General features: G+C 44.5%; 1 protein-coding gene across 2 annotated transcripts in view; it reads right to left on the bottom strand.

The window, feature by feature from the left end:
- MACF1 (microtubule actin crosslinking factor 1) overlaps window positions 1–25,612 on the bottom strand; it is a 304,215-nt gene extending 278,603 nt beyond the window's left edge. Inside the window, exon 1 of one of the 2 annotated variants that reach the window (XM_057706161.1) lies at window positions 25,302–25,612. In XM_057706161.1, coding sequence (XP_057562144.1) covers window positions 25,302–25,395 — 94 coding nt within the window. In that variant the 5' untranslated portion in view covers window positions 25,396–25,612. The remainder of the gene's footprint in view (window positions 1–25,301) is intronic. The other variant, XM_057706146.1, reaches the window with a different exon arrangement.
- Window positions 25,613–25,952: the final 340 nt, after the last annotated feature.

The raw sequence follows: 25,952 nt of genomic DNA, 5'->3' as shown, positions 1-25,952 counted from the left end.
CTCCACTGTCATACAAGTGCCCCCTACTGTCGTTCACATTTAATCTGTTTCTCTAAAACAGATTCTTTTAGATTTATTTTTAGATCCTCTCCTGTAGCAGCCTTCACAAAGCATGACCATAATTCTTTAGTCACATGTACTTATATAGCTAGAACTGAATACTAAATATGATCTTCACTAACTTAATACAGAATTAGTTCACTCATGTTACACTGACAACATAAAATCATCCTGAATAGTTTTTGAAAGATAACTGGTACGTAGGCAATGAAGGTATGGAACAGAAATATGCAGGTAGACCAATTTGGGTGGAGGTGTGCACTGAGGGGATATGCCCCTGACACAATGGGGCAAAAAACCCCAATGACACTACAGTCCCCTTAAGCATAGAGAGGGGACTGGGGACAATCAGTACAAACTGTCCTTTATCCCCTTATAAACAAACAAGAGAGCCCACAAAGAGGGATCCGGGAGTTTGGAGGGGCTGCCTCTCCTTCTCAGCCTCCACTCACTATGTCCAGCACAAGCGCAGGATGCAAAAGCCTGTGCTCTTGGACTTTTCCAGGCCCAGCTCAGGCCCAAAGATGGCAAAGAAGTCAGAGCGGCAGAGCACTCCCTCCAGAATTTTGGAAGAAACTTCAAGAGGCTACCCAAGCTGTCAAGATCACCCTGCTAAGGTTCTTTGTGCTTCAATCGCCTTGGAAACCTCTCCCATCATCCTGGGACCCCCTGTTGCCAATGCACACATTTTGGTGGTGGGCTGGGTTGAAGGGAAGCCAGAGGAGAGCATGTAGCTTCCATATTGTGTCAACTGTCAACGACAGGATGTGAACACACACATATATACATATATGAGCACACACACGCATGTGTATATATCCTACACATCCGACAGGCCAGGCTGGCCGTTCACTGTATGGCTGTACAACAGTTCCCCCTCAGGCCCTGACCTGTGTAAAACAAATTAAGAGTCTAGGTATGTCACAACAGCAAGAGTCCCATTCACAGTCACAGCAGAAGAGGGCGGGAGGAAAGACAAGGCTGGTAAACTACAGGCACTGCAAAGCAGTCTGTTCCTGGGGAAAAGTCTAACCCTTGCTTAGGCTAAGAAGCAATTCTTTCCCCCCCTGGAGTTCTGCCAGGCCTGGACCCTCTCTATGGGCTCCAGTCAGAATGGGCTCTGTTATTTGTCAGATGCCTATCAAAATACGTCCGACAACCAATACCCAGAGAGATGAAGTCAACACACAAATGACAGTATCTCCCCTCACTTCTTCTTCCTCCCAGCTTTGGGAGCTCTAACTATAGAGAATCAATCCAACAATATTGCTACTGAAAGTAATCATACTGTTAGCAACCTAAGTGTCCATCAACAGACAAATGAATAAACAAAATGTGGTACATACCTACAAAGGAATATCATGCGGCCTTAAAAAGGAATAAAATTACGACACATACTACAATATGGATGGAGCTGAAAGACATTATGCTAAGTGAAATAAGCCAATCACAAAAGTATAGATATTGTATGAGTGTACTTACATGAAATACCTAGAATAGTCAAACTTACAGAGACAGAAAACAGAATTGCAGTTGCCAGGGGCTGGGGGAGGAGTGAATGGGAATTGAAATTGAAATTTGGGATGTTCTGGAGATGGACAGTGGTAACGGCTACACAACAGTGTGAATGTACTTAATGCCACTGAAATGTACACTTAAAAATGGTTAAAATGGTACATTTTATGTACATTTTACCACACTGAAAAAAAATCATATTTTTCATGATGCTTACTAATAAAAAGCTACAATTACATACCTACAATGTGTCAAGCAAAATGCTGTCCATATATTAATTCATTTAACCTTTACAGAAACCCTACAAGATAGTTTTTATCACTAACATTTTGCAAATGAGGAGTTAGAAAAATCACACACAGTAGTTAAGTGACTGGCCAAGGTCACAGAGTTTGCAAGTACCAGAACCAGGATTCCAACATTTACACCCTTTCCACTGTAAAATGCTGCTCTCCACCCTAGAGGGGAAATTTATCTGATACTATAAAATAGCCACAAACCAGAAAGCCCCTGGAGCAAGGAGAAGGGACATGGTCAGCAAGAGAGGTAAAAGGAAGCATTTACTGTTAAAAGTCATGCTCACTAATTCCACTTCTAAGGCAGTTCTTCTTCTGATGACCTCTGAGAACTTTAAACATACCAATTACTTTAGTCATGTAAACGCTGGCAAACTAGGAAAAGCTGTGTTACACACAAAACCCAAAAATGACACCCCTCATAACCTACCAAGCAATGTCCTATTTTGTAAGAATTTTTAAGGACTTCTCCAAGGGCAAGGAAAAGAAAAAACCTAACAGCTAATGTGTCACAAAATTAAACCCCAGGTCCCCAAACACTAAGCAAAACTCCGCGAGAAGCAAAGGGGATCACAATGACTTCCTCCCCACTCCTCCCTTTTCTGTCTCCTGCTCACACCAGATGGATGCAGAGCAGGCCAGTCTCAATGGACAGGAACTGAAACTGCTGTGCGGGTCCACAGGTAGCACTGCCTGTTAACAACCAGCTCCCTCGCCACCAGAGAGGAAGCTGCAAGGTCTGCTCGTAAGGACAGAGAGCAGGAAATCTGGACGGCCAGTTTCCAGTCGCAGCCTGTGTTACTCCACCAGGGCTCAGGGGGGCATCCTGCCAGGTTCCATTCCAAGGATGTGTCACTTCCACCAGGGACTAACAGTTGCTCCCAGGTAGATTTAGGCACCAAAAGGGCTGACCAGAGGATGTGGCAACAGTGGAATCCACAGCACGCAGGCCATGCATGAGGAACCAAGCTTTTCTGGCCTAAGTGGGAGAAGGGGCTCTACGGCCACAGGTCAAGTAGGCACAGCCCAGGAAAGGATTCAAAACAATCCCTCTGGGTCCTGTATCTCTCCCAGGGTCACAAGGAAGCTTGGGTTCGTGTACATCTGTATCCCTCAAACGAAAGCTATTCTGCGGAAAACAAAAGCAGCTTCCGTCCCACCTCCACAGCCCACGTGATTTATGGTCAGTGAGTGTCTCCTGGTACTCAGAAAATATGCTATCAAACAGGAAATGAAAAAATATCCATTTCTTCCAGAAGGAAGGGGGAGGAATCACATCCCTCTAGAGACAGGAAATCAGCTGACCAGGATCCCAGCCATATCAGGGAAGTGACTGTCCCCTTCTCAACGCATGGGGTTATGAAGGCCAAGTTCCTCTCAAGCGTCAGTCACTATCTAGGTAAGAACTTCCAAGCCAGGGCTGTTTTGTTATAACTATTTCCTAGTTTAGATAGTTACTAGTTAGAAGTGGGAAATGAAGGCTCCTCATGCCCTAATGCCAACCAAAAGCACAACTCCACAAACTTCCTACGTTTTCCTGATGTAGGAAAGAGATGAAAGGTAATGTTTGCACAATACTCAGAAACCACAAGGGACATCTGCCAACAGGTACAGGCGACCCCAATATTTAAAGTGTGCATCTACTCAATCTGAGGTTGGGGCTGGGTGTGGGATACAAACCAGAGAAGAGGCTGAGACTTTCTGTTTGCCAACAGCAGCCATCATAATAACAGCTTTATGTTTCTGCAGTGCTGGCTAGTAGGGTCTCAAGTGCTTTCTTTCCCACACACGATCTAATCCTGATCCCCTCCCTTTGCTGAATCTCTCCATTTGAGAGGGATAGGCATGTATCTTTAGTCCCTGCTACTAAGAAGGTCACTGACAGGAAGCCTTATCCAAGGTCATTAGCTAGTCAGATGGAACTAATACTCAACTTAAAAAAAAATTATTTATTTATTTGGCTGTGCCAGGTCTTAGCTGCAGCATGTGGGATCTAGTTCCCTGACCAGGGATCAAACCCGGGCCGCCTGCACTGGGAGTACAGAGTCTTAACCACTGAACCACCAGGGAAGTCCCCTAACGCTCAATTTTTAACTGCTTTCTCACATAAAGGAAGACTGCAAAACAACTGTTTCTCAAGAAATTCTTTGGCAACTAAAATTCCCCATGTCCTATCCACAAAAATTCCTTTATTTATCTCTCTCTCCTATCTCCACTTGCTACAAATGTCTCCCAACTCAATATGCTAGGCATGCATCTGCCAGCACACAATGCACTTACAGCTTCCCTCCACTACTCAACTCAACATACATTTATAAACACTTCAAGTTGGGCACTGTGCTAAACTTTGGGGACAAAAAGATGGATGAGACGCTATCTCAGTTCTCAAGACGCACAGTCTCGTGGGACACAAAAAGACAAACAAATAACGTTATTCAGAGGGATCGGTGACATCAAAAAGGAAGAATATATGCTTAGAATGCTTCAGTTCTCAAGCCCTAGCATCTAGGGAAAACTGGTGTGCCTAGTGAAAGCAACCTTTCTCTCAAGGAACCTCTGAAAATATTTTTACTTTCCTCATTCCCAACTTGACACCTCCAAATGACGCTGCCCCACACGCCAAGGCTGTAAATTGGTGTGGCATGTAAAAACAAGAACCCTGCCACAATGGAAAAGAACTCTTGAGTCAGCTCTCAGAGGAAGCTCTGCAGAACCACACCCAGGAAACAACCTGAACAATGAGATGAGTGCACTAACTTTTCCCCACTGTCCATCCCTCACCGTAGCCAGAGAATGGGACATGAAGGAGGATTTATCTGAAGGGAGAGAAAGGAAACCCACATTATTCCCATGGACCAAACCTCTCCCCACCAAGACAGTCTCAGTAACATCACAATGTTTGATGATTTAAGTCATTTAGTATTGTTATTCCCTCCAGATTAGTCTGCAGCTAAATCATTCCACAAAAAGTAGGGAGACATCTAGCCTAAGACAACATACTTTAAAAAGATATTTTTTAAAACCAAAGCCCAATCATTATAAATGTATTAGGGTCTTAACCATATTTATGTTATACTCTAACTTTGTTCAAAGCACCATTAATTTTCATCTTCTGATAATGAGAAACCACTGATGGAAAATAAATCAAGCCCAAGAGTGATCTTTTCCCCTTCAGGGGCAGGTACCAAGTCCTCAACATAAGACTTTTTCTAGGTCCACATTACTCACAGAAAAAGAATGAAGAATGAAGTGAGGGCTTTCTATCAACAAGAGAATAGATTCTCATATTAGGAGACCTCAAGACCCTTAAATCAAGCAATCAAAACATTCTGCCTTTGGGACTTCCCTGGTGGTCTAGTAGTTAAGACTCCGCAGTCCCAATGCAGGGGGCATGAGTTCCATCCCTGGTCAGGGAACTAAGATCCCACAAGCAGCACAGTGCAGCCAAAAAATTAAAAAAAATTCTGCCCTCTAAGCCACAGAAGAGTTTAAACTACCATACTCTATTTCCTTTTCTCTACCTTCCTACCACTTGGGGAGGGCAGAGGAGTGGAGGATGGAAAGACAGATTACATTCAAGGCCTGGAAAGCTAACAGCAGAGTGTCCATTGCATACCTGGGCCTCAGAGATGAGGCTGATGACTAGTGTGTGTGGTAGGAGGGCACCGGTGAAGGAAGAAAGAAAGATGGGCAAAAAGAAGTAGGAGGGGTAGAAATAAGAGGTTTTATACTACTCCAATAGCAACCCCTACTAGGGCTGGTAAGACAAAGGAAAGGAATATCCCCACCCCTCGGCCCACTCTGACTATCCTGCATCTCTCTCGGATTTCCTAATTCTAAACTAAGTCCTTTCTCCATACTCACCCTAATGAGAAAGCAAGTAGCTGGGTGGTACAGTTTTATTGCAAAGAAAATGAATGGCAATTAATTACTGGTTTGCACCAGAGAAGCTGGTTTATCAAATCAGCCTACTGGTTCCAAGAAGCTTCTCTCTGCATTACACCATCCTTTTATTTATGTTTTTAATAAAGTCATATCCTCATATCTAATGATGTAGCATCCTCCCTTCCATCCCCTTGTCAGCCCTCCTCCTACACTTACTATCTCTTTTCCCCAACGTGGAGTCTGAATCCCATTCATTAGAGAAGGAAGCATAACCTGTTGCCCAAGTATTTCATCTGCTGACACTCCTCAGTGGCACACACCCCTCATGATAGGCAGCCGAGATGATGTCATCAGTTGAACGCTCCCTCAGGCTTCCGGCTGTGAGCACCTGATCTTTAACAGGGTGTGAAGTACTAAGAAAATCCAATCACACTGACATTTGGTGAATACCTGCTAAATGTAGGGCACTGAGCTAGGCAAGATGACAACAGAAGGAAGAATAAATCCTGTGACCCCCCAGGAGCACAATCTAATTGGGTAAATACGTGGGAAATTAAATAACAAATGATAAAATACAAGTGATGATATACAGCATTACATGGTCAACTGGCCAATGAGTGATAGAAATTAACGCTGTAAGTTCAGAAGCAGAACCAATTATCACAGGTTAGCATGGTTTGCAAAGGATTAAGGGGAAAATGGAGGACTCAAACTGAGCTCCAAGGACAAGGAGGATTTCACTAGCAAGGTGGGAAAGACCTTACAGAAAAGGGGATGGCTCTAGCAGAGGCAGAAGTCCTAAATACCAAACGAAGGCCCCAAAGTAAGCCAGACACATGGCAACAAAAATAAACAGGAGGCAAATACAAACTAAGAGCACGTATCACCCAGCAGGCCATAGTACAGAATATTAGCATGGGGAGTTCTTCAGGGAGAAGGAAAATTATCCCAAAATGGAAGACTGGACATGCTAGGAGAAAGGAAAAGCAACTTTTAAGAAAGGTTAATATTTGGTAAATCTGAATGAACATTGTCTGCATAAAGCAATAATAATCATAACGGGTTTTTTATTTACTTAATAAACTTAGCAAAAGTATACTAAAACATTTGCATTATAAATAAAGGCTATGATTAAAATAAATAATACATGCATGCATGCATGGACTATTAAAGCAGAGAGAAGAGAGAGGCTAATCCACGCACTCAGAAGAACTCAGAAAGTCATCATTAAGAACATAACATTTGGACTGAGTCAGGAAGGATACGTTTTTCAAGAGAATAGATTTAGGAGGACTCTGCAGACCGAGGCAGTAATATGAGCAAGACAAATGAACTAGAAGCAATGTGGAGTGTGAGTAAGCTGCATGCAGAGGGGTATGAGTATAGCAAAGGATTATAGGGGTATAGGGCAAGAAACGGGTGTGGAGAGACCGTGTCTTCTACTAAGAAATTTTGGCCTTATGCTATACTGGCATATAATCTACGGCCTATCTCTGTACATAGCCCTTCCCAATTAAAAGACTGCTTTTCACAGGGCATGTAGATGAACACCTTTTAGTAAATAAATAAATAACATACATGTAAATAAAATAGAGGTCAGGCTTTGAGACAAAAGGAGACGCAACCAACATGAAGGAGTAAAGGAGGGAGGGGGTAGTTCCAAAGTAACGTTGGCAACAAAAAAGAATGAAAGAATGCCACTGGAGCAACATGGATGGACCTAGAGATCATACTAAATGAATTAAGTCAGAAAGAGAAAGACACAGACCATATGATATCACTTATATGTGAATCTAAAATATGACCATCCAGGGTTAAGACTCTGCACTTCCAATACAAGGGGCACAGGTTCCATCCCTGGTCAGGGAACTAAACTAAGTTCCCACATGCTGCACGGCCCAGCCAAAAAAAAAGTTAAGAGGTATATATAGATATATAGATATAGATATATATGGTACAAATGAACTTATTTACAAAACAGAAACAGACTCTCAGACATAGAAAATAAACTTATCGTTACCAAACAGGAAAGGGGGCTGGGGAGGAATAAATTAGGAGTTTGGGATTAGCAGATACAAACTACCACATATAGAATAGGTAAACAACACGGTCCTAGTGTATAGCACAGGGAACTATATTCAACATCCTATAATAAATCACAATGGAAAAGATTATGAAAAAGAATGTGTGTATAATTATCTGATTAATTATATATATCTGAATTATCTATGTCTAATTATATATATCTGAATCACTTTGTTGTACACCAGAAACTAATACAACACTGTAAATCAACTATCCTTCAAGTAAAAAAAAAAGTAAACCTGGCAAGGAAAAAGCTGAAATACAAACTAAACACCAGTTACTCTGACCAGTGGGACTAGATGGAAAAAGACCAAAAAAGAGAACTTTTACCTTTTTCTTTGTACTGCTTAAATTTATAATAAGCATGTGTAATTTTGCAGTAATAATAGTAGAAAGAGAGTTACATAAGAACAGTAAGCCTCTTCAGTTCTAGAGTAGTATTTTTTTTTGAAAGTAACTCACAATGTCCCACACTTGACTAGGGCCCCTTGGCAAGACTTAAACCACCAGGTAAAAAGTGCCAACTAAAGTCACACTCCCTTTCCCTCTCACAAACAATAAGAGCTCCCAAGAATGCACATAAAGGTCACTTCCCTGACCCTTCAGTAGGCGCGCTTCCAGAACTAGTAGTTTTAGAGAAAAGGAGGCTCCAGCCAGACAGTTCTATTCAAGATGAAGGGAAAGTATAATATAGTAGTTAAGAACAGGAGTTCTGTAGTCGCACAGAGTTAGATCTGAACGCCTGCTCTACCATTTATTAGACGTGATCTTGGGCAAGTTATTTCACTGGCTTAAGCCTTACTTTTCTCCTCTGTAAAATGATATTAATAATATCTACTTCATGAGGTTGTCATGAGAATTCAATGCGCTAGTGTATATAAAGTGCTTAACACAGTCTCTGGCACACAGTAAAAACCCAACTGATGGGACCTATTGTTATTATTAATCCATTCAGCTCATAAAAGGAAGACATCTCCTACCAACACTATGTACCAGATCCATTTCCACTCTCTTTCCTAAATGATGCCAAAACCAAGGTGCAGAATCAGCAGGACAGGAGGTGAACCTGGGTTCTTCCTGTGTTCCTACCAAAAGAATCTTAGTAATAAGTTCTAAGAGACAAGCAAAAGTTAATTTCATACATGTTCTTCTCTCCAGGTTAGAAGTAGCTAAATTATCTGTTACAGGTTAAATTGTGTCCCCCAAAAGATGCTTAAGTCCTAACTCGGAGCACCTGAACATGATTTTATTTGGCAATTGGGGTCTTTACAAATGATCAAGTTAAGATGGGGTCATTAGGGTGGACTCTAAACCAATATAAGACTGGTGTTCTTATAAAAAGGGGAAATTTGGACACAGAGACAGACACATACAAGTGATGTGAAGGCACACAGAGAAAGGCCATCTACAAGCCAACGAATGCCTGAAGTTAGCAGAAGCTGGGCAAAAGGCCTGGAACAGATTCTCCCTCGTAGCCTCACAACTTGATTTCAGGCATTTAGCTTCCAGAACTGTAAGACAATAAATTTTTGTTGTTTAAGTCACCTAGTTTGTGTTACTTTGTTATGGCAGCCCCAAGAAAGTAATACACCATGTCTGTTGTTGTTTTGTTTTTTTAATCGGCATTTATCCTATTACAAACTATGTATTTTTTAAAGGAATTTTAATTTAAAATCAAAAGGTGGGTTATTTAAAAACAACAGGACCTGGATCTATGCACACTTTTTTCTCTGCTAATTCTCATCTCCCAGCAATGAAAATACCATTGTGGGGAAAAAACACTAGGACCAAGATAGATTCTTACTCCTTTTGAATCTGGTATATCTGCTTCCCTAACCATCCCTGGAAGAAAAGAAAGAAGAAAAGAGAACTCTTGTATATTGAGTATCTACTGTGTGTCTCACATACGTTAGGTGCTAATACACATTATCTTATTCAAACTTCACAACATCTCTGCAAGGTATGAACTGTTCTTCCCATTACTAGTGAGGAAATCAGTGTTTAGAAAGTTTAAGTAAGCTGCCCAACATCACACAGCCAGAAAGTGGAAAAGCCAAGATTCAAATCCCTTGTTTTTAATTAAACCAACCTGTTCGAACAAGTAATTTTGAACCAATTCCTTAGATATGACTTTCTACCAAACTTTTGATTTCAATCACTATGTTTTGTGTGAACCCCATCTGATTCTCCCATTTTTACAATAAGGAAATTGGCCCAAAGAAGTAAAATGACTTGACCAAAGTCACAAATAAGTTAGTGTCAGAATTAGGGTATCCAACACAAGTCTCCTGATTTCCATTACATTACATAAGTTTGAGGGTAACAGCAATACATGAAAATAGAGAGCATGGACGCTAGATTCTGACTACCTCAGTTCAAATCTTCACTCTGCAATTTACCAACTGTGTGATCTTGGGCAAGTCACTTAACCTCTCTGTTCTGTTTCCTCATCTGAAAATGGAGATACTAATACCTATCTCACATGGTTACTCTAAGGACTGAATGAATAAATATGTACATAAAGTACTTAAAATAGTGCCTGGCACATTAATAAGTGTTATATTTGTTAACTACTTCTGCTACAACTATTATTAAATAATGCTAAGTAAAACATCAAAAAGTATACACACTGACTATAGTTTTATAAAACTGCAGAAAAATCCACTCCTTGAGAGACAGAAGAAAAAGAGAAAGCACTTTGTTCCTGTAAATTTGCCTAATGTAGTTTATTAGTAATAACATTTATCATTTACTCTGTAACAGTGTTGTAATTAGTATTTGGTATGTTACAGATATTACTAAATTTCATTAATTCTAAGACACCATCAATCGCATAAAGAACCAATATTTCATTAACTTTCCCCAACAGCACTATGAAGTAGAGAGTTCCCCTATTCTGCAGATAAGAAACTAAGACACAGAGAGACTAAAAGAATTCACCCAAGGTCACACAGCTATTCAATGCCCAAACCAGGTTTCAATCCCAGATCTGTCAGACTGCAAAATCCCTTATACTGAACCACTTTATTAGCAACTCAGTGCTGCTCAAACTTTAATGTGCATGGAATCACTTGGGAATCTTGCTAAAATAAAAACTGATTTAGCAGGTCTGGGGTGGAGCCTAACACTGTGCATGTCTAACAAGCTCCCAGGTGCTACAGATATTGCTGGGCCTGGATCACCACTGAGGGTTTAACCATTCTGCTTCCATTACAACAACTCTTCCTCCTCCTCCTCCTGGGTTTCCACCCTCATCTCAGCAATCAGCTAATGAAAAGGACTTTAACTCCCAAAAGACAGAGGAACCTACTAATTAAGGCTTTGTTTCTCTGCCACCTTCACTATTCCTTCCTCTCCCCTCCTGGGCCCCCTTAGCTCAGTTCCCACTCTCCTTTCTAAGGCAGGCTACACAAAGCTACCGGGAGGAAGCTAGTCGGGAGTTCCAAATGAATGGCGGCGGTATCTAAGGGGAACTCGAATGAAAAAAAAAATGTTAACCTTATGCTTTCATGATTTGGGGTGACAAGTTGCCACCTCAAAGTCCACATGACTACTGTGACTCTGAACAGTGAGCGAAAGCTTCTGGAGTAAATTGGAAACTAAAGATTATTTACTCCCATCATTTCTCCAAAGATAATGGTGTGACCTCTCCCCACCCCCACTCTCAGCTCAGGTCTCTGAGCAACACAGGCAATTACGGTCTGCCTACTTACTACAGAAGCAGCTAGCTTCAATCAGGTTCAGTCCTCTCCTGCTCTACCTGTCCTACATTTTAGGCATTGTCTTTGTTTGTGCTCCTGGTGCTTATGAGCTCTACCAAACACACTCAGAAGTACTGCACTGCACGAGCCCTTCTATGGTGGTCCTGGATGCCCGGGTTAGAGAACAAGGCTGAAATTCGGTTATATGTAATATAGCTGAACGGAGGGATACAGCACTACCCAGAGCACAGGATTGTTTTTTGCCTCAAGAGCACTGCAGACTCCTATTACCAGGACCCCACTGTCCCATGGGGTTGTCTTAAGGTAAACAGTACTGCAACTCTATTTGAGCAGTTCAAATCAGACCATTTTCAAGAATAGTCTGACTGGAAAATCTTAAAGCAACTCAGACTACAAAATCCAAGTTTATACTGCTCCCTAAGGTAAGAGGGCCTACTGCCCGGGGGAGTTCAGCAGGCCTGGGTGCAAAACCTAGTTCAGTCACTTACCAGCTGTGTGACCCTCATGGAACTTATTTAGGTTCCTTAAGCTTTGGTTTCCTCGTCTGTAATATCCACCAATGTCATTAGTCTGTCATAAGATGCTACTTGTGATGGTTAAATGAGATAAAGCACCTGGCACTGAGTAAGGGCTTAATATGTATTAGTTTCCTCTCCCCATCCCTGCTCACAGGGATATACAGTTAAGCCGATAATGCACATCAGTATCAAATCACATAAAGGAACCGTGATAAAGCATGATTTCATTAAAAAAGAACACCACCCCCCTGGTGAGATCTGGCTCTAGCACCAATTAGGTACATGACCCTGAACAAGCTACTGCACCTCTCCATGCCTCATTTCATTTCTTTCTAAGGAACAAGAGTGAGCTGAACTGATCATTTCCAGTTCATTCATTCAACAAATACTTCTTGAGCACCTACTATATACCAGGCACTCTTCTGGGGGCTAGGAATACAAGAGTTAATAAACAAAAGAAAGCAGGAGCTTCAGCTCTGCTTAGACCAACATGTAAACAAAGGGAAACAGCTAATAACAGCAACAAATATTTCCTGCCTTTATCAGCTCCCTTAAAACTGCCGCCACACTATCTTCTCTTACTAACATTGTGATTAGTTTCTCACTTTTGGAAAGTTTTTTTCAAGTAGGAGTTTGGAAGAAAGAGTGACGTTGGAACAGTTAACAACAATCACCGAAGTCCCAGTAAGAGATAAGGCCCTGAACTCATAAATTAGCAGTGGGGCTGGAGGAGATGACAGGTGGAGAGAGTTGTAGGAGATGGAATCCACCGGACTTGCTGAAAGACTGGCCGCCTGGGCAGGATGCAGGGGAGGGAGGAGACTTGCATGAAGCCCAGGCTCCTGGCTTGGACAACTGGATGGGTGAGGAAGGCATTCGCTGAGCTGGTGGACCCAGGAAGAGAAGCAGGTATGGGAGCAGGGGAGGGGACAATGATGCCCATTTGGGACATATCGTTTGAGATGTCTGTGGGACAATCGTATGGAAAAACCCCTTGAGATGGGTGCTGGAAGTTGCTGGAAAAACAAAGAAATATAACCACCACCACCATTTACAAAGTGATTCAGCTCATGAAGTATATCATATGCATCTCATCTGACACAACCTATACCCTGAACAAGATCACAATTAGGTTGGGAAGTTCAAACAAATATACACAAAAAGTTAAGTAACAAAAAAAATAACAAGAAACGCTACAAGGCAGTTTTAGTTTGTGATGAATTGCAAGAAAAACACTTGTTATACTTAAACACAATAATCAAATCCCCACTCAGCTTTCTCATCTCTGCAGCTTTTATTTATTCAACTTTTCATATCATCACAAGCCTATTTGCTGAAGGTATTATACATCTTTACAAGTCAGAAAATGAGATGTAATCAAGAGGAGGAGGTGGAGGTGGAAAGAATGCAGGGGTTTGGAGCTCTGCTTTTAGACAAAGGCAAAGGGAAGCAGCTAACAGCCGCAAAGACTATATGCTGCCTGTATTAGTCCCCTTAGTAGTGCCCCCACACCCACCGTCTCGTATTAACATACCACCTCTTATCCCTCCTCCATGGCGTACTCATGCCAGGGCCTCCACTGCCTCACCCCTTCCCAGGAGCCGCCCAAAGGCTGACTGGAGAGAGGAGGCCTGAGCGATGGCAGTCTAATGCTCCCTCTAGCTTTCTCTCCCACAGGGAAGGTGAAGGGAAATTCCAGCCCCTCACAGAGGCCCATTCTTCCTAATAAAGGCAGTACTACATGAATAGTGTTATTATACTAATTAAAAATAACAACAATAAGAACAATGAATGAGTCCTCTGGGAGAGGTGAGGATCTCAAAGCACCCCACCTGAACTAGTCTGGTTCCTGTTCTCCATTTGGGAAACTAACCAACAGAGGCTGGGATGGGTTCCCCAGACCAGGTCAGACCCGCTTCTTCCCAACGCAACACTAACCCCATGGTTCATTTCTAGTGTTTGTGTGCACATGAGTGTTTGCAGTAGGTCTGGAATGAATTTCCTCACGTTACGACTGTACGGAGGACCCAAGTCTTCTGGGTGTTCTCCTGCACACCACGCCAGCCACAGTCACGGAGAGCGAGGGCCCCGGTAGGATCCTGGCCCGGCTGCATGGAGAGGGGACATGCAGTAAAGTCCTGCATGACTAGAAAGGACACTGAGAGGAACTGCCTGGCACCAAAGGGCCATCCATGGATGGGAGCTCCCTGTCACTCTGGTTGGAAGAGAAGATAAGCTTGACTCTGTCAAACCCCTTTCCCTCTGGACTCGGTCTCTTGTTAGGAGACCTTCTACAGGGAAAATGACAGCTAAATGAGGGGCAACCATCTATTGTTTGTTCAACTGCTTACACATTCTTTACTGTCTTTTGTCATCTGTAACATCTATTGTATACTTTAACTCCCAGGGGGCAGGCAGAGGGTTTATGAACTCTACTTATTCAGTGTTAGATACTGCACTACATTCAAAGAGGCTCTTGACAGAGACGTTTTTGCCGATGGTGATGACAAGAATAACAGAGGGCGTCCATACATTCAAAGCAGCATCCCCTGGAGCAGACCATCCACTGCACTTTGTGAAACCAAAGGCAAGGGGCAAACAAGCAGCAGGCCCACCTCCTGCAGGACTTAGAGAGAAACTGTGCCAAACCAGCCAAACCAGAGACTGAAATGAGATCGAAGCTTCTCCAAATTAGTGGAGACACACCTTCTACTCCCAGGGGTGACTCACATCAAGTCTGCCCAATACAGAGTCCAAATTTACAAAACAAAGAGCAGAAAACAAGTCACACTGTGGCAAATATACCAGTTAACAACTAAAGCAGGTAGAGTATGTCAAAGGGGTAAGACCTAAGTCAGTTCCAAAGGGGGCCTAACACACTAGGAAATAACCTTTCCTCCACAGTAGACTAAAGGTGAAGAACCCAAGTAAGTAGAGGACAAAGCAAAGGGTAACTAACATTCTTTGTAGTTTTAAAGGTCAGATAAACTCTGAAGGTCACTATCATGATTTGAAAAATAGTGATTATATTGAACCTGCTGAGGTAAGGCAGGGAAGGTTCTGAGTCACGAGAATAAATCCATCACGTTCGCTGCCCGCCTGCCAAGATAAACAAAAAGGAGGCTGCATCCTCCACAATAGCCACTCTGTCTAGTCTTGCAAAGAACCCGGTCTTCACAAGCCTGGTCCAAACAGGATAGGGAATACTAATCTCACAGTCTTCATGGAAAGCACAAACACTCCTCAACTCAACTGCCCTGGGGAGAGTAAGTGAAGCTAGCCTCGTGAGGTGTATGTGAGGCTAAGTCACTCTCCATTATCAAAGAGAAGCGGGTTAAAGGCCACAGGTGAGAAAAGCCGCTCTCTACAGCAAGAGTCAAGATGCTCCGATCACAAAAGTCAAGATGAAGTCAACACACAGAGAAAAATCAATTTCTGCCCTGTACTTTATTAAATGATATAAAAGAAAACAACAGTTACATACATGGTTCCTGCCCTGAAAGAGCTTACAATTTTGCTGGGGGCACAAAATACAAGTCAGCCAGAGAACAAGACAACCTATAACCAAGCAGATGTTACATTTTTTTTTAGAATGATCCCTTATTCTTTCATCAAACCTCTGCTGGAAAACTTGGATCCTGCGTCAATCCACCTGTCTGCTTTCTCAGTATTTACATTCAGGTTGTTTTTTTGAATCTTTTTTTTTAAATATATAAATTTATTTATTTATTTATTGGCTGCGTTGGGTCTTCGTTGCTGCACGCATGGAGAGTGGGGGCTACTCTTCATTGCAGTGTGCAGGCTTGTCACTGCAGTGGCTTTTCTTGTCGCACAGCACCGGCTCTAGGTGCATGGGCTTCAGCAGTCATGGCTCGCAGGCTCTAGAGCACAGGCTCAGTAGTTGTGGCGCACGGGCTTAGCTGCTCCACAGCATGTGGGATCGTCCCAGCCCAGCGATCGAACCCGTGTCCCCTGCATTGGCAGGAGTATTCTTAACCACTGCGCCACCAGGGAAGTCCCTACACTCAGGTTACTGAGCGCTTCTGGGGCTAGAGCGAAAGACCGAATGCACCCTTGCGCGCACACACACTCCCTAGTCTCAGCATATGACTTCACCCCCCCACTTTCAGAGAGAACAGGAGCCATCAGGGGAAATTCTCTGGCCTCTAATCAACCAACCTGACCACCTGCATTCTTGCCTTCCTCCCTCTTATCTTTCTCATCAGACACAGTCCCCTTTTGACTCTGGAGCCCATGCTCTCCTTGATTATTCTCTCCCTCCCTTGAATTTTATTCTTTCCTCTACTGACACTTTCCAAACAGCACTTAAACATGTTTAAGTCTCTTCTGTGTTACAATTAACAAACAAAACGCCTTCCACCCTACATCCTGCTCTACATAGTCATGTCTTCCTCCTCGCTGTTCCATCAAAGTCTAGGTTTCAAAATGGACTTCTCATTCACTCCCCAACCCACTGCTTTCTGGACTGCACTTCCCACACTGCCACTGGGAATGCTCCAGGAAAGGTGACCTTTCTATTACAGCCTGAAGTCCTTATCTTGCCTGACCTCTGTATCATCTGACAGTGTGCGACACACCTTCCTTCTTGAACTCACTTCTCTCCTCTTCGTCCTACATCTCTGGCCACTTCCTTTTGGCGGACAATTTCCTTCACGGGATCCTCTTCCTTTGTTCCCCAAACCACCCTCCCCTTGGAGTTCCCCAGAGTTTTTTGTCTCAAGCCTCTTCTCACTGTACACACACCTGCTCAGCAATCTCCTGATCCATCCACTCCTGTGGTTCTGATTCCAGAAGCTGACGGCTGCCCATCTAGGCTCTCCTGAGCTCCATACTGTATACAAACACCTACTGCAGGGCACCTCTGCCAGCATCCCACAAAAACCTCAACCTCAGCACCACTAACGCTAACTCAGTACCATCCCCCGCACCAGCACTGACACCATGTCACCGCATATAACCTTCCTCCTCTCATACTCCCAATTTTAGTTAATGACACCACCCACCCACGCAGAAACCTGCAAGTCATCCTAGGTTCTTCCCTCTCCCCTCATACACCACGTTCAATTAGTCATCAAAACACATGGAGTTTACCCCTTAACACTTCTTCATTTGTCCACTTTACATTACTACGTCCACAACCTTAGTTTAAACTCTAATCACTCCTAAATTACCGTCACAGCCTCCTAACCAGTCTGTCACTAGCCTTGCTCCTCTCCAATCCTCCTTTACGGCTCTGCCAGAGCAGGTATATTTCCAAAATGTAAATCCAACCCTAGTCTTCCTTGCCTAAGATCCTTCAATGGCTCCCAAAAGCCTGTGGGATGAAGTCTAAACTCTCTGCAGTATGATATACAGAGCCAGTCAACATTCTAGCCCTGCCCACTTTTCCTACCTCATCTCATTTCTCCTCCTCACATCCTCCACTCCAACCTTACTAAGATCCCATATTTCCTCTCCTTAGGCTCTCTCAGCCCTACTTCTGTTCATGCTGCCCAGAATGCCCTGTACCTGAACTTTCTGCCCATAGTTCTGAATTCTTTAGGTGGCAGCTCAGTCACTTCCTCTTGAATGCCTTCCCCGGCCCTTTCCCACCCTGCTGTCATGGGCACTCCGCTTCACTAGCATGGCACCAGACTCACCTGGTCCATAACACTCCCTACACTGGACAGTAATTGTCAGTTTTCCAATATGTCTTCCCCGTTAAACTATAAGGTCACAAAGATGCAAGGACAATATCTTTGTTCCTTCAGCACTGCCTATTGCCTGGTTCAGAGTAGACATTCAATAAATGATTACTAATTAAATGAATGAATGGATCCTCCAAACCACCCCCCTGACACCTGGGAGATTAACACTTCAAGATATAATGGAAGATTTTAGAAGGGATTTAAGAGGATTTCTTATGCAGTTCTTGGCAGGTATTCCTGGAAGCACACAATGAAGGCTGTCCAGAGAATGGGTAGAATAGGGCACTCAGCACCGCTAATTTAAATGAGAAGTAAAGACCAAGAAACACAACCTCGAGCCACAGGTTCAAACACACAGCCCTATCTGACAGGTTAGATGGAGTAAAATCTTTAAAAGAAGATTTTTATACAAGAAAGAAGACTTTGTTTTGGAAGAGCCCTGGCATGCGGGGTAGTTAATTCTTTTTTATAAGGCAAAAATCTTCTAGAAAAGAGTTAGCAATGTTAGGATAGTATCTAAACTTCAGTCCCTGCACCTGCCCAAAATGTCTCTCAAATATGCCCCTCCCTCTTTAACATCCCTTAATCTAACCTCAACTCAATTACAACAGGGACCTCCTAGAGAGTCAATCTCCACTCTCATCCATCATTTATACAGCGACTACAGCAATCCTATCCATTGCATAAAACTCAGGCTCCCCATATGAACATTCAGGACCTTCTTTCCCTCCACCCCTAATCTTAATATCATTTTTTCAATGCTCCTAAGTGCCCCCCATCTCTCCACGAACACACTCCCAACACAGTATCTGCTTATAGCTACTGGCAGAATGCAGTGTACAAAGTGAGCTTATTCATTGTTGGTGACCAACTGAAAAACACAGCCAAAAAAAATTTAAATTTAAATTTTAAAAATCCCTTCCTATATATCTCAATCCAACATGCCCCTGTGGGTTGAAACCATCTAAACTCCAAAAGACACTTCAAGCAAGCTTGTTCTTTTCCTCAACACAAAGGAACTGTGTTTACCTTTCTGAGTAAAAATGATGAGAGAAATCTGCTATGGTAACACAGAACCCAGAAGTACAGCTGGCAAAACCCTTGCCCAAAGGAAAGATGCTGACTGACCAATTAATTAACTTGTCCTAGGCAACAACCCAAATCATCCCTGATAACAGGCACATCCCTGATGACCGACACATGGTCATGCAGAAGAAAGCAGTTTTGAACAGAGAAAGAAAAATAAGTGTTTGGGCCCAGTGAAAGCAAACTCACCATGTAACACAAATTTATGGAGCCAAAGGCAAACTAAGGGTATTAGATCCCAGGCTGGCTGAAAAGGGCTTATCCTTGAGAGCTGCATTCTCTCCAGCTAGAGCATATCTATCTGTTAGTTGGCCTGCCTCTCCCTACTCCCCCTACACACACACACAGATGGAAGGCATATTATCTAAAGGTCTATACACTGTTCTGTACTTTTTACCATTTTCTATATTAAACAACTACTACTTGTTTTAAAATATGGCTTGAAAGTGCTGCTATGATTGCCCTTTCTCTTGAGAGAAATTCCCTGCCAACTGACCACATGTGAAAGGAGTATAAAAAGTCCCTACCCTGTAAGAGTATAAAACCTCATTAGGGAAACAATTCTAACAGACAAGAGACAATGCAAGAATAGCACAAAACGGTATATCGTTAAAAGACTAATTATGAGGTAGGCATTCTAAGAGATCAGTGAAGGGAGAGATCAACGTCTGATAGAGGAATGGGAGAAAGCTGCATAGAGGACACAGGTCTTGTGCTTGGAGGCAGGTATGAGGACCTAGGGGGAAGGACTACTGAGATCTGCCTGAGTGAAGCAGAGCGCCGTCCTGGGCAGTCACAGTGGATGTTGTGAGGTATGCAGAACAAGTCAAATTATGAAAGGCCTCAAAAACTGGAGACAAAGAATCAGAAATTCAGTGTAATTTATTCCAGGAACTGAGGAGTTCTGGAAGGAAAAATGATCTTTTATTAGAAGTAGCAAAAAAAAAAAAATGGAATAAACATTCTTAGATACTGCAAACCAAGCCAATGGGCCTGAAAGGGCTCCTACAGGCCAGAAAATTAGCAAATGCCCCTGACAGAAGCAAGAGAACAGAGGCTTAAACTCCAATCAAAACCATGAAGAACAAAAGCAGGAGCTTTAGCACACCACACAACCTAGTCACGACATGGCTCAACATATAATTACCAGAAGCTGAAAGAGCCAACCTTATTTAGTAAAACGAGGGCCTGGGTGTTTTCAAGATCATTGAGAAAACACTACCAACTCATTGTGCAACCCATAATTGTTCACTTGTGACTTTGATCCTGTTTCCAGATGTGCACTGTGAAGTATTCTCTCTATGGTGATCACTAAAACCTGAAATTGGCACTGAAAAGTACCAGGACAATAAGGCCTCAGCTGATGCATTTCCCTGGCGTGCATGATGTCACTTGCCAAGCAAGCCCAAGACAGCAAGCAAGCAAGCAAGCAAGCAGTAGCTCTCATAAACACCGTTAGCACATGCACACATTTTATGATTTCAACAGCACGAACGTGGCCAAAGCTTGTGACTTCCCAGTAGACGGACTTGACTCACTTTCTGAATTAACAGTGTTCATGTCCAGAAGTAGCAATTATTCTATTGTTCTGTCTAGAAGCTATCCACTCCAATTCACGGGCTGTGTTCTAAAAAGGAACTTAAAAACTGAGTGTACATTTAACCAAGAGGTTGCTTCAGAGTGTCGCTTAGATAAACAATACCAAATCCTAAGCCTGTATTTTCCAACCACTGTGTTAACAAAACTTTATCACTTCGCACTACATTGCTTTTGTATAAAAATTTCAAAGTGATTTATATACCATGAAATCTCTCCCATAAGAGGAAAAGAAATCCTTCACAGTTCAGAGATCCGGAAATGCAAGCCACATAAGGTGTGTGACTGTAGTTCAGAGGCTAAAAACTGATAGCAATACTGATACTAATACACAGTGATACAACTAAAGCATTTTCACAATTATCTCACTTCAACCAAGTCACTGCTCTGATTTTTAAATTTCCTTCTATAATATGAAACCTTCATCTAGAAGCCTGGATCCTCTGGCTCTTGGACAATAATTTAAGTCTCTATGCCTGAATTTGACCACGTGTATAATACCTTCCTTACAAGATATTATGGAGATCAAATAAGATACTGAATATGAAGCTGCTCTGTAAAATACAAAGTACTACATCCATGAAGTTCTTCCTAAACATTAATGGCCTAATATGTGCCAATAGCTCATTTATATTCTCATGAATCCCAGAGTTAATAATATCATCCCCATTCTAACAGATGAGAAACACAAAGATCAGAGGTTAAGCAACTTTTCCAAGGTCACGTAGCAGAAGGTAAGTAGCAAAACTAGGACTGAAGAAATTCAAAGCCTTGTCTCTTTCTATTACAGCATGCTGCCTTGCTGGCTTTGTATCTTAAATAGTAGGTAGACCCTTCACTCCTAGCTCTCTGGGCAGTAAGTTTTGTAAGTTCTTTTCTGTGATATGATAAACAAAAATCAGTCCTAACTACTTCATATAACCCATGGCACCTAGTGAGAACTCTGAAGTTTTTAAATACCAGATAGTCCATGTTACCAACATTGAAATGCAAATGTTCTTTTATTCCTAGTCCAGCCTGGCATGTAAAGGCTCTTTAGTCTTTAGGACTTTGTGAAAACAGAAAGGCTAATTCCTCCAGAAAGAACTTACATATTACTCTTCCTACTTAACCAACCACCTCGAATCCAGACTGTGTTTCTTTTTAAACCTCCTCTCTAAAATCTAAAACTCTGTCCATATGTGGCCTAGGGTAGTTTGTCTCTACACTAGGAGAAGAATCAGATCCTGGTTCTCCTACCTCTCCAACTGCTATTTTTTTTTTTTTTTTTTAATTTTTAAAGTTATTTATTTGGTTGCACTGGGTCTTAGTTGCAGCAGGTGGGCTCCTTAGATGATGCAGTTCATGGGCTCTTTAGTTGTGGCTCCAGGCCTCCTTAGTTTTGGCATGCAAACTCTTAGTTGTGGCATGCATGTGGGGATCTAGTTCCCCAACCAGGGATCGAACCCAGGCCTCCTGCATTGGGAGCGTGAAGTCTTATCCACTGCCCCACCAGGGAAGTTCCTGTTCCTTCTTAGTTGGTGTTCATAAGGACCTCAGTCTACAGAGAGGTCAGCTTTGCTAGAACCATATCATCACCTGCATGAAACATTCCTCTTTTCTTTGTTTTCATGTTTGCCAAGCAACCATCTGATTACAAGCTTCCTAAGCGCTTTGGTATAAGGAAAAGGGTGCTTCAGACAGCAATGTAAGTATTTCCAATCACTGGATAGGTATGTCCTCTATTATGAAGAAATAAAATTGGCATATGAATGGTTGCATTTTTTTTTTACCTTTCAATGACTGACTCCCCCAGTGCCCATGGAATAAAGCCAAAAAGAATCTTTACAAGCTGGACTCAGTTCTTTACAGTATCATCTGCTCCCACAAAACTCTAGTCCTTCAGTCACACCCCACTACTCCCGTTCCTCAGACCCCTCTATTCCCATTCATCCCTTCATGCCTTTGCACTTGTTATTTATTTCTTCCGCCCTCTCCCCTCCCTACCGCCCTCCATCAGTCTAAATCCCATTCATCCCTAAAGGCTCTGTCAAGTGTCACCACTTTTGTCAAATCTCCCAGTGAACCCCAGGTAGAGATACTCATCCCTCCTCTGGCTTCCACAGTACTTTATCCATACCTCTGTTCCAGCATTTACCACACAATCACAATTATTTGTTTACATATAGCTTTCCCTTGTTGGATGTAAATAACTAAGGGCAGGAACCAGATCTCATTCATAATCTGGCATCTCCAGTGGCTAACGCTGTGTTACCTCTAACAGATATTTAATAATTGTTTGTTGGAGGATTGGAAGAATGAAGAACCTACCCTCACTCTGCCGGGTTGCTGCCCACTCTGAAACGTTAGGATCCAGAGTTATTACCTAATAACTCCTGTGTGCTGGCCAGTCAGGCTCTGAAAGAGCCTTTGGGATATTTAGGAAATGAGAGAGAGTGTTTATGTTCATGCTGAATCATCTAATTCTGCCAAAACCATGCTCATGACCAACACACAGGGAAATGGTTGCCAAGCACAATTCTGGAAAACCCATGCTTGACAACCATCCCTAATACAGCTGTAATACATACTGCTCTACTCCCTTCACACTGCAAATGCATCACTTCCCTTCTCATCTTTGCCCCTTCCAGGGCAGTTTACACAGCTGAAAACTTTAGCTCTCCTTCTGAATACAAAAATCCTGTTTCATTTGTAAAATGAGGTGACTACAAATTAACAGCAGCAGAAAGAGAGAGCCAAGTAATTTAGTGGCCAAACAACGAGTGTCTAGGACCTCATCATCATCAATAACTCTTTCCCCCAAGTCTCTCCAAAACTAATTCCTGGCTTTAACCTCATGAACTACCTCCCCTGCTCACTCTATTGATTCCAGCTTAGGCAAACAGTTCTCCAATAAGGCAGTAAGGGGATTTCTAAGGCTGGAAAATGCAGGAATTCCATACAGCAAAGTAACAAAGGCCCGGATGCTAATCCACCCTGACTTCCCAGTGAGAATGGTGCAGTGGGGGAAAGAGAAATTCTTCTGCATCTATCATAAAGCAGGCTGCACAACAGGCTGAGTCTCATACAGCTCAAGTTAATTTACTCTGGCCAACCATTTTTGATTCATTCTTCCCCTCAAAAAAGAGACCTGTGTCTGGGAAGGATCAAATTCCTAAACACCTGATCAAAGTCCTTCAGAGGAAGGCCAAACTGAGTGAGACAGCTAAAAGGACTGGACATAGGAGCCTCTCCTGGAACAAGCCCTACTTCCCCCTTCTTTCCTAGTTTCATCTGCCAGCAATCCAACTTCCTTTCAGCTGGAGGCCACCAGCAATATGATCCGCTGAGGTAGCTGGGCTTTCTTCACCTATTTTCGTTTTAATTCTGCTGGTTTTTGAAGTTGTAACAGCCAAGACAGGCTCTGAGGGTCCTCCCTCTGAAGAGTGCAGAGTTGGTCAAAAGCCTGCAAAGGAAACTTAATGAAACCATCCACTTAGCAGCATTTTTTTTTTCAATGAAGTTCAGCAGCACAATCTAACCTCTTTGTGCTCTGAAATGAACCACATTTTTTAAAAGAACGACCACAGGGGGTTGACAGAAAACTTGCTGCAGACAGGAAAACCTGGACAGCTTACAGGAGCTGATGCAGAAGGGAACAAGTAGAACTCCTAAGCAGGTCCATTTCAGCATTCATTCTCATTCTCTCTCTCTCTCTCCCCCCCCCCCCACCCCCCAACCACGTCCCCTGCATTCCCAAGCAGAGCTCTAATGGCACAAGTGGAAAAAAAAAAAAAAAAAAAAGAAGCGTTTTACAGCTTCTTCATTAGTTTCCCTTCACTGAGTAGCTGCCGTAAACAAGTATGCTGGACTCAGTCAGAAGGGCTGAAGTTTCCTCTCCTTCAGATGAAAAAAAACTAAAGGGCCAGTCACAAGGGCCCCAGCTGAATAAAATAAGAGAAAGTGCTGCCTATGTAGTTTCTGGGAAAATCTCCACGTCTGTGGAAAGCACAACTGCCACACAAAGCCGAATCCCAGAACTGGATGTTAAAAGATCAAAACAGGGGCCTCCCAAGGCCACGCATCGCTGGCTTCCACTTAAGGGGCACCTAAGGCAGGTAGGGAAATGCGGTCCACCGAGCCTCTGGGCCTGTCAAAACTTTCTCTGAAGATACCCGGGCTTTGGATGAAGCATTAACTTGCAGAACTGCTTAGCAAGAGAGCTTCCAGGGGTGGATATGCGAGCTCCAAGACAGATCTTCGGGGAGCAGTAGACCCCTGCCTCGATCAGGCTGGAAGGCCAGGGGCTGGGGGTGGGAGGAGGCCTCGCCACCAAAACTGCACACTCACCGACCCCGGCCGACGCCGGCCCGGTGCCCCCCGACCCCCAAGTAACCAAGGTGGTTCACAACCTCGGCTGCCACGCGACTGATCGGAGGCCGAGGGAGACAAAAGGGGGCGAAGGACCCTCAGCGGGCACGCCGAGGTCCGAGCCTCTCCAGGAACGGGTGGCTCCTCCCGCCCCGGCTGCTCCTGCTCCTCCTGCTCCTCCTCCTCCCCGCACTATCCTCCGCGTTAGGTCTCCGAAACGGCGCCCGGCCTCGCCTCCTTCCAGTAGGGGCCAGATAACAGGGCACAGAATGTAACTAGCGCTCTGAAGGCGCCGTCCCAGGTGGGAGAGGGCTCGGAGGCTCATCTCGGCTCTGGAAACGAGCCGGCCCCGACCCAGGGCGGCTCCGGCCCGGCCCGGCCCCGGCGCCGCTGGGCGCCACCCCGCCCGCCGCCCCACCTGCCGCGGGCCCCGGCTGCGGCCAGTCCCCGGCCCGGGCCGCGCGCCCGCCGCCGCCGCACCTTTGTAGCGCTCCAGCACATCCTCGTACGCCTGCACGAACTCCTTCTCCTGGCTGCGGTTGGCCGGCTGCTGACCCGGCACGTAGCCGGCCATGGCCGCCCTCGCAGCGCTCTCCCGGGGCGCCGGCGGGCGCCGCTTCCAGGGCCGCGCTCGGAGGCGGCGGCCCCAGCCTCGGCCCTTTGTGCGGCCCGGGGGCGGCGGCAGCGGCGCCCTGGCTCTAGGCTCTCGTCTCCGCGCCCGCCCGGCCGGCCGCTCACGCTCCGCTCCTCAGCCCGCTCGCGCCCGGCCGCTCGCGCTCCGCCGCCGGTCCCGCTGGCGTTTCCGCCTCCCCACCCCTCGACTCCGCTCCTCCCTCAGCCCGCCCCGCCGGCGGCGGCGGCGGCTCCTCGCGTCAGGAGCGCCAGGCCCGGCCCGCTCCCCGCCCCTCTCCCCGTCGCCTCCGCGGCCCGCCGCGTCCTCGGCCCCCGGGCGGCCTCCCCGCCGCCCCCCACACACACCGGAGGCTGCGGACCCCCGCGCAGCCGGGGCGGGGAGGGGGCCGGGGCCGGGGGGCGGGAGGCCGGCCCCCCCGGGGGCGTTCCGCCGGAGCCCGGCCGGGTGGGAGGCCCCTGGCGCGTCGGGATGAAAGCCCGGGCGGCCGCAGGGGCCGG

The sequence above is a fragment of the Hippopotamus amphibius genome, chromosome 1 (assembly GCF_030028045.1).
Source record: "Hippopotamus amphibius kiboko isolate mHipAmp2 chromosome 1, mHipAmp2.hap2, whole genome shotgun sequence".
In the NCBI taxonomy this organism is placed as follows: domain Eukaryota; kingdom Metazoa; phylum Chordata; class Mammalia; order Artiodactyla; family Hippopotamidae; genus Hippopotamus; species Hippopotamus amphibius.
The sequence above is the reverse complement of the archived record's forward strand: the minus strand, read 5'-3'. Positions and strand labels throughout refer to the sequence as shown.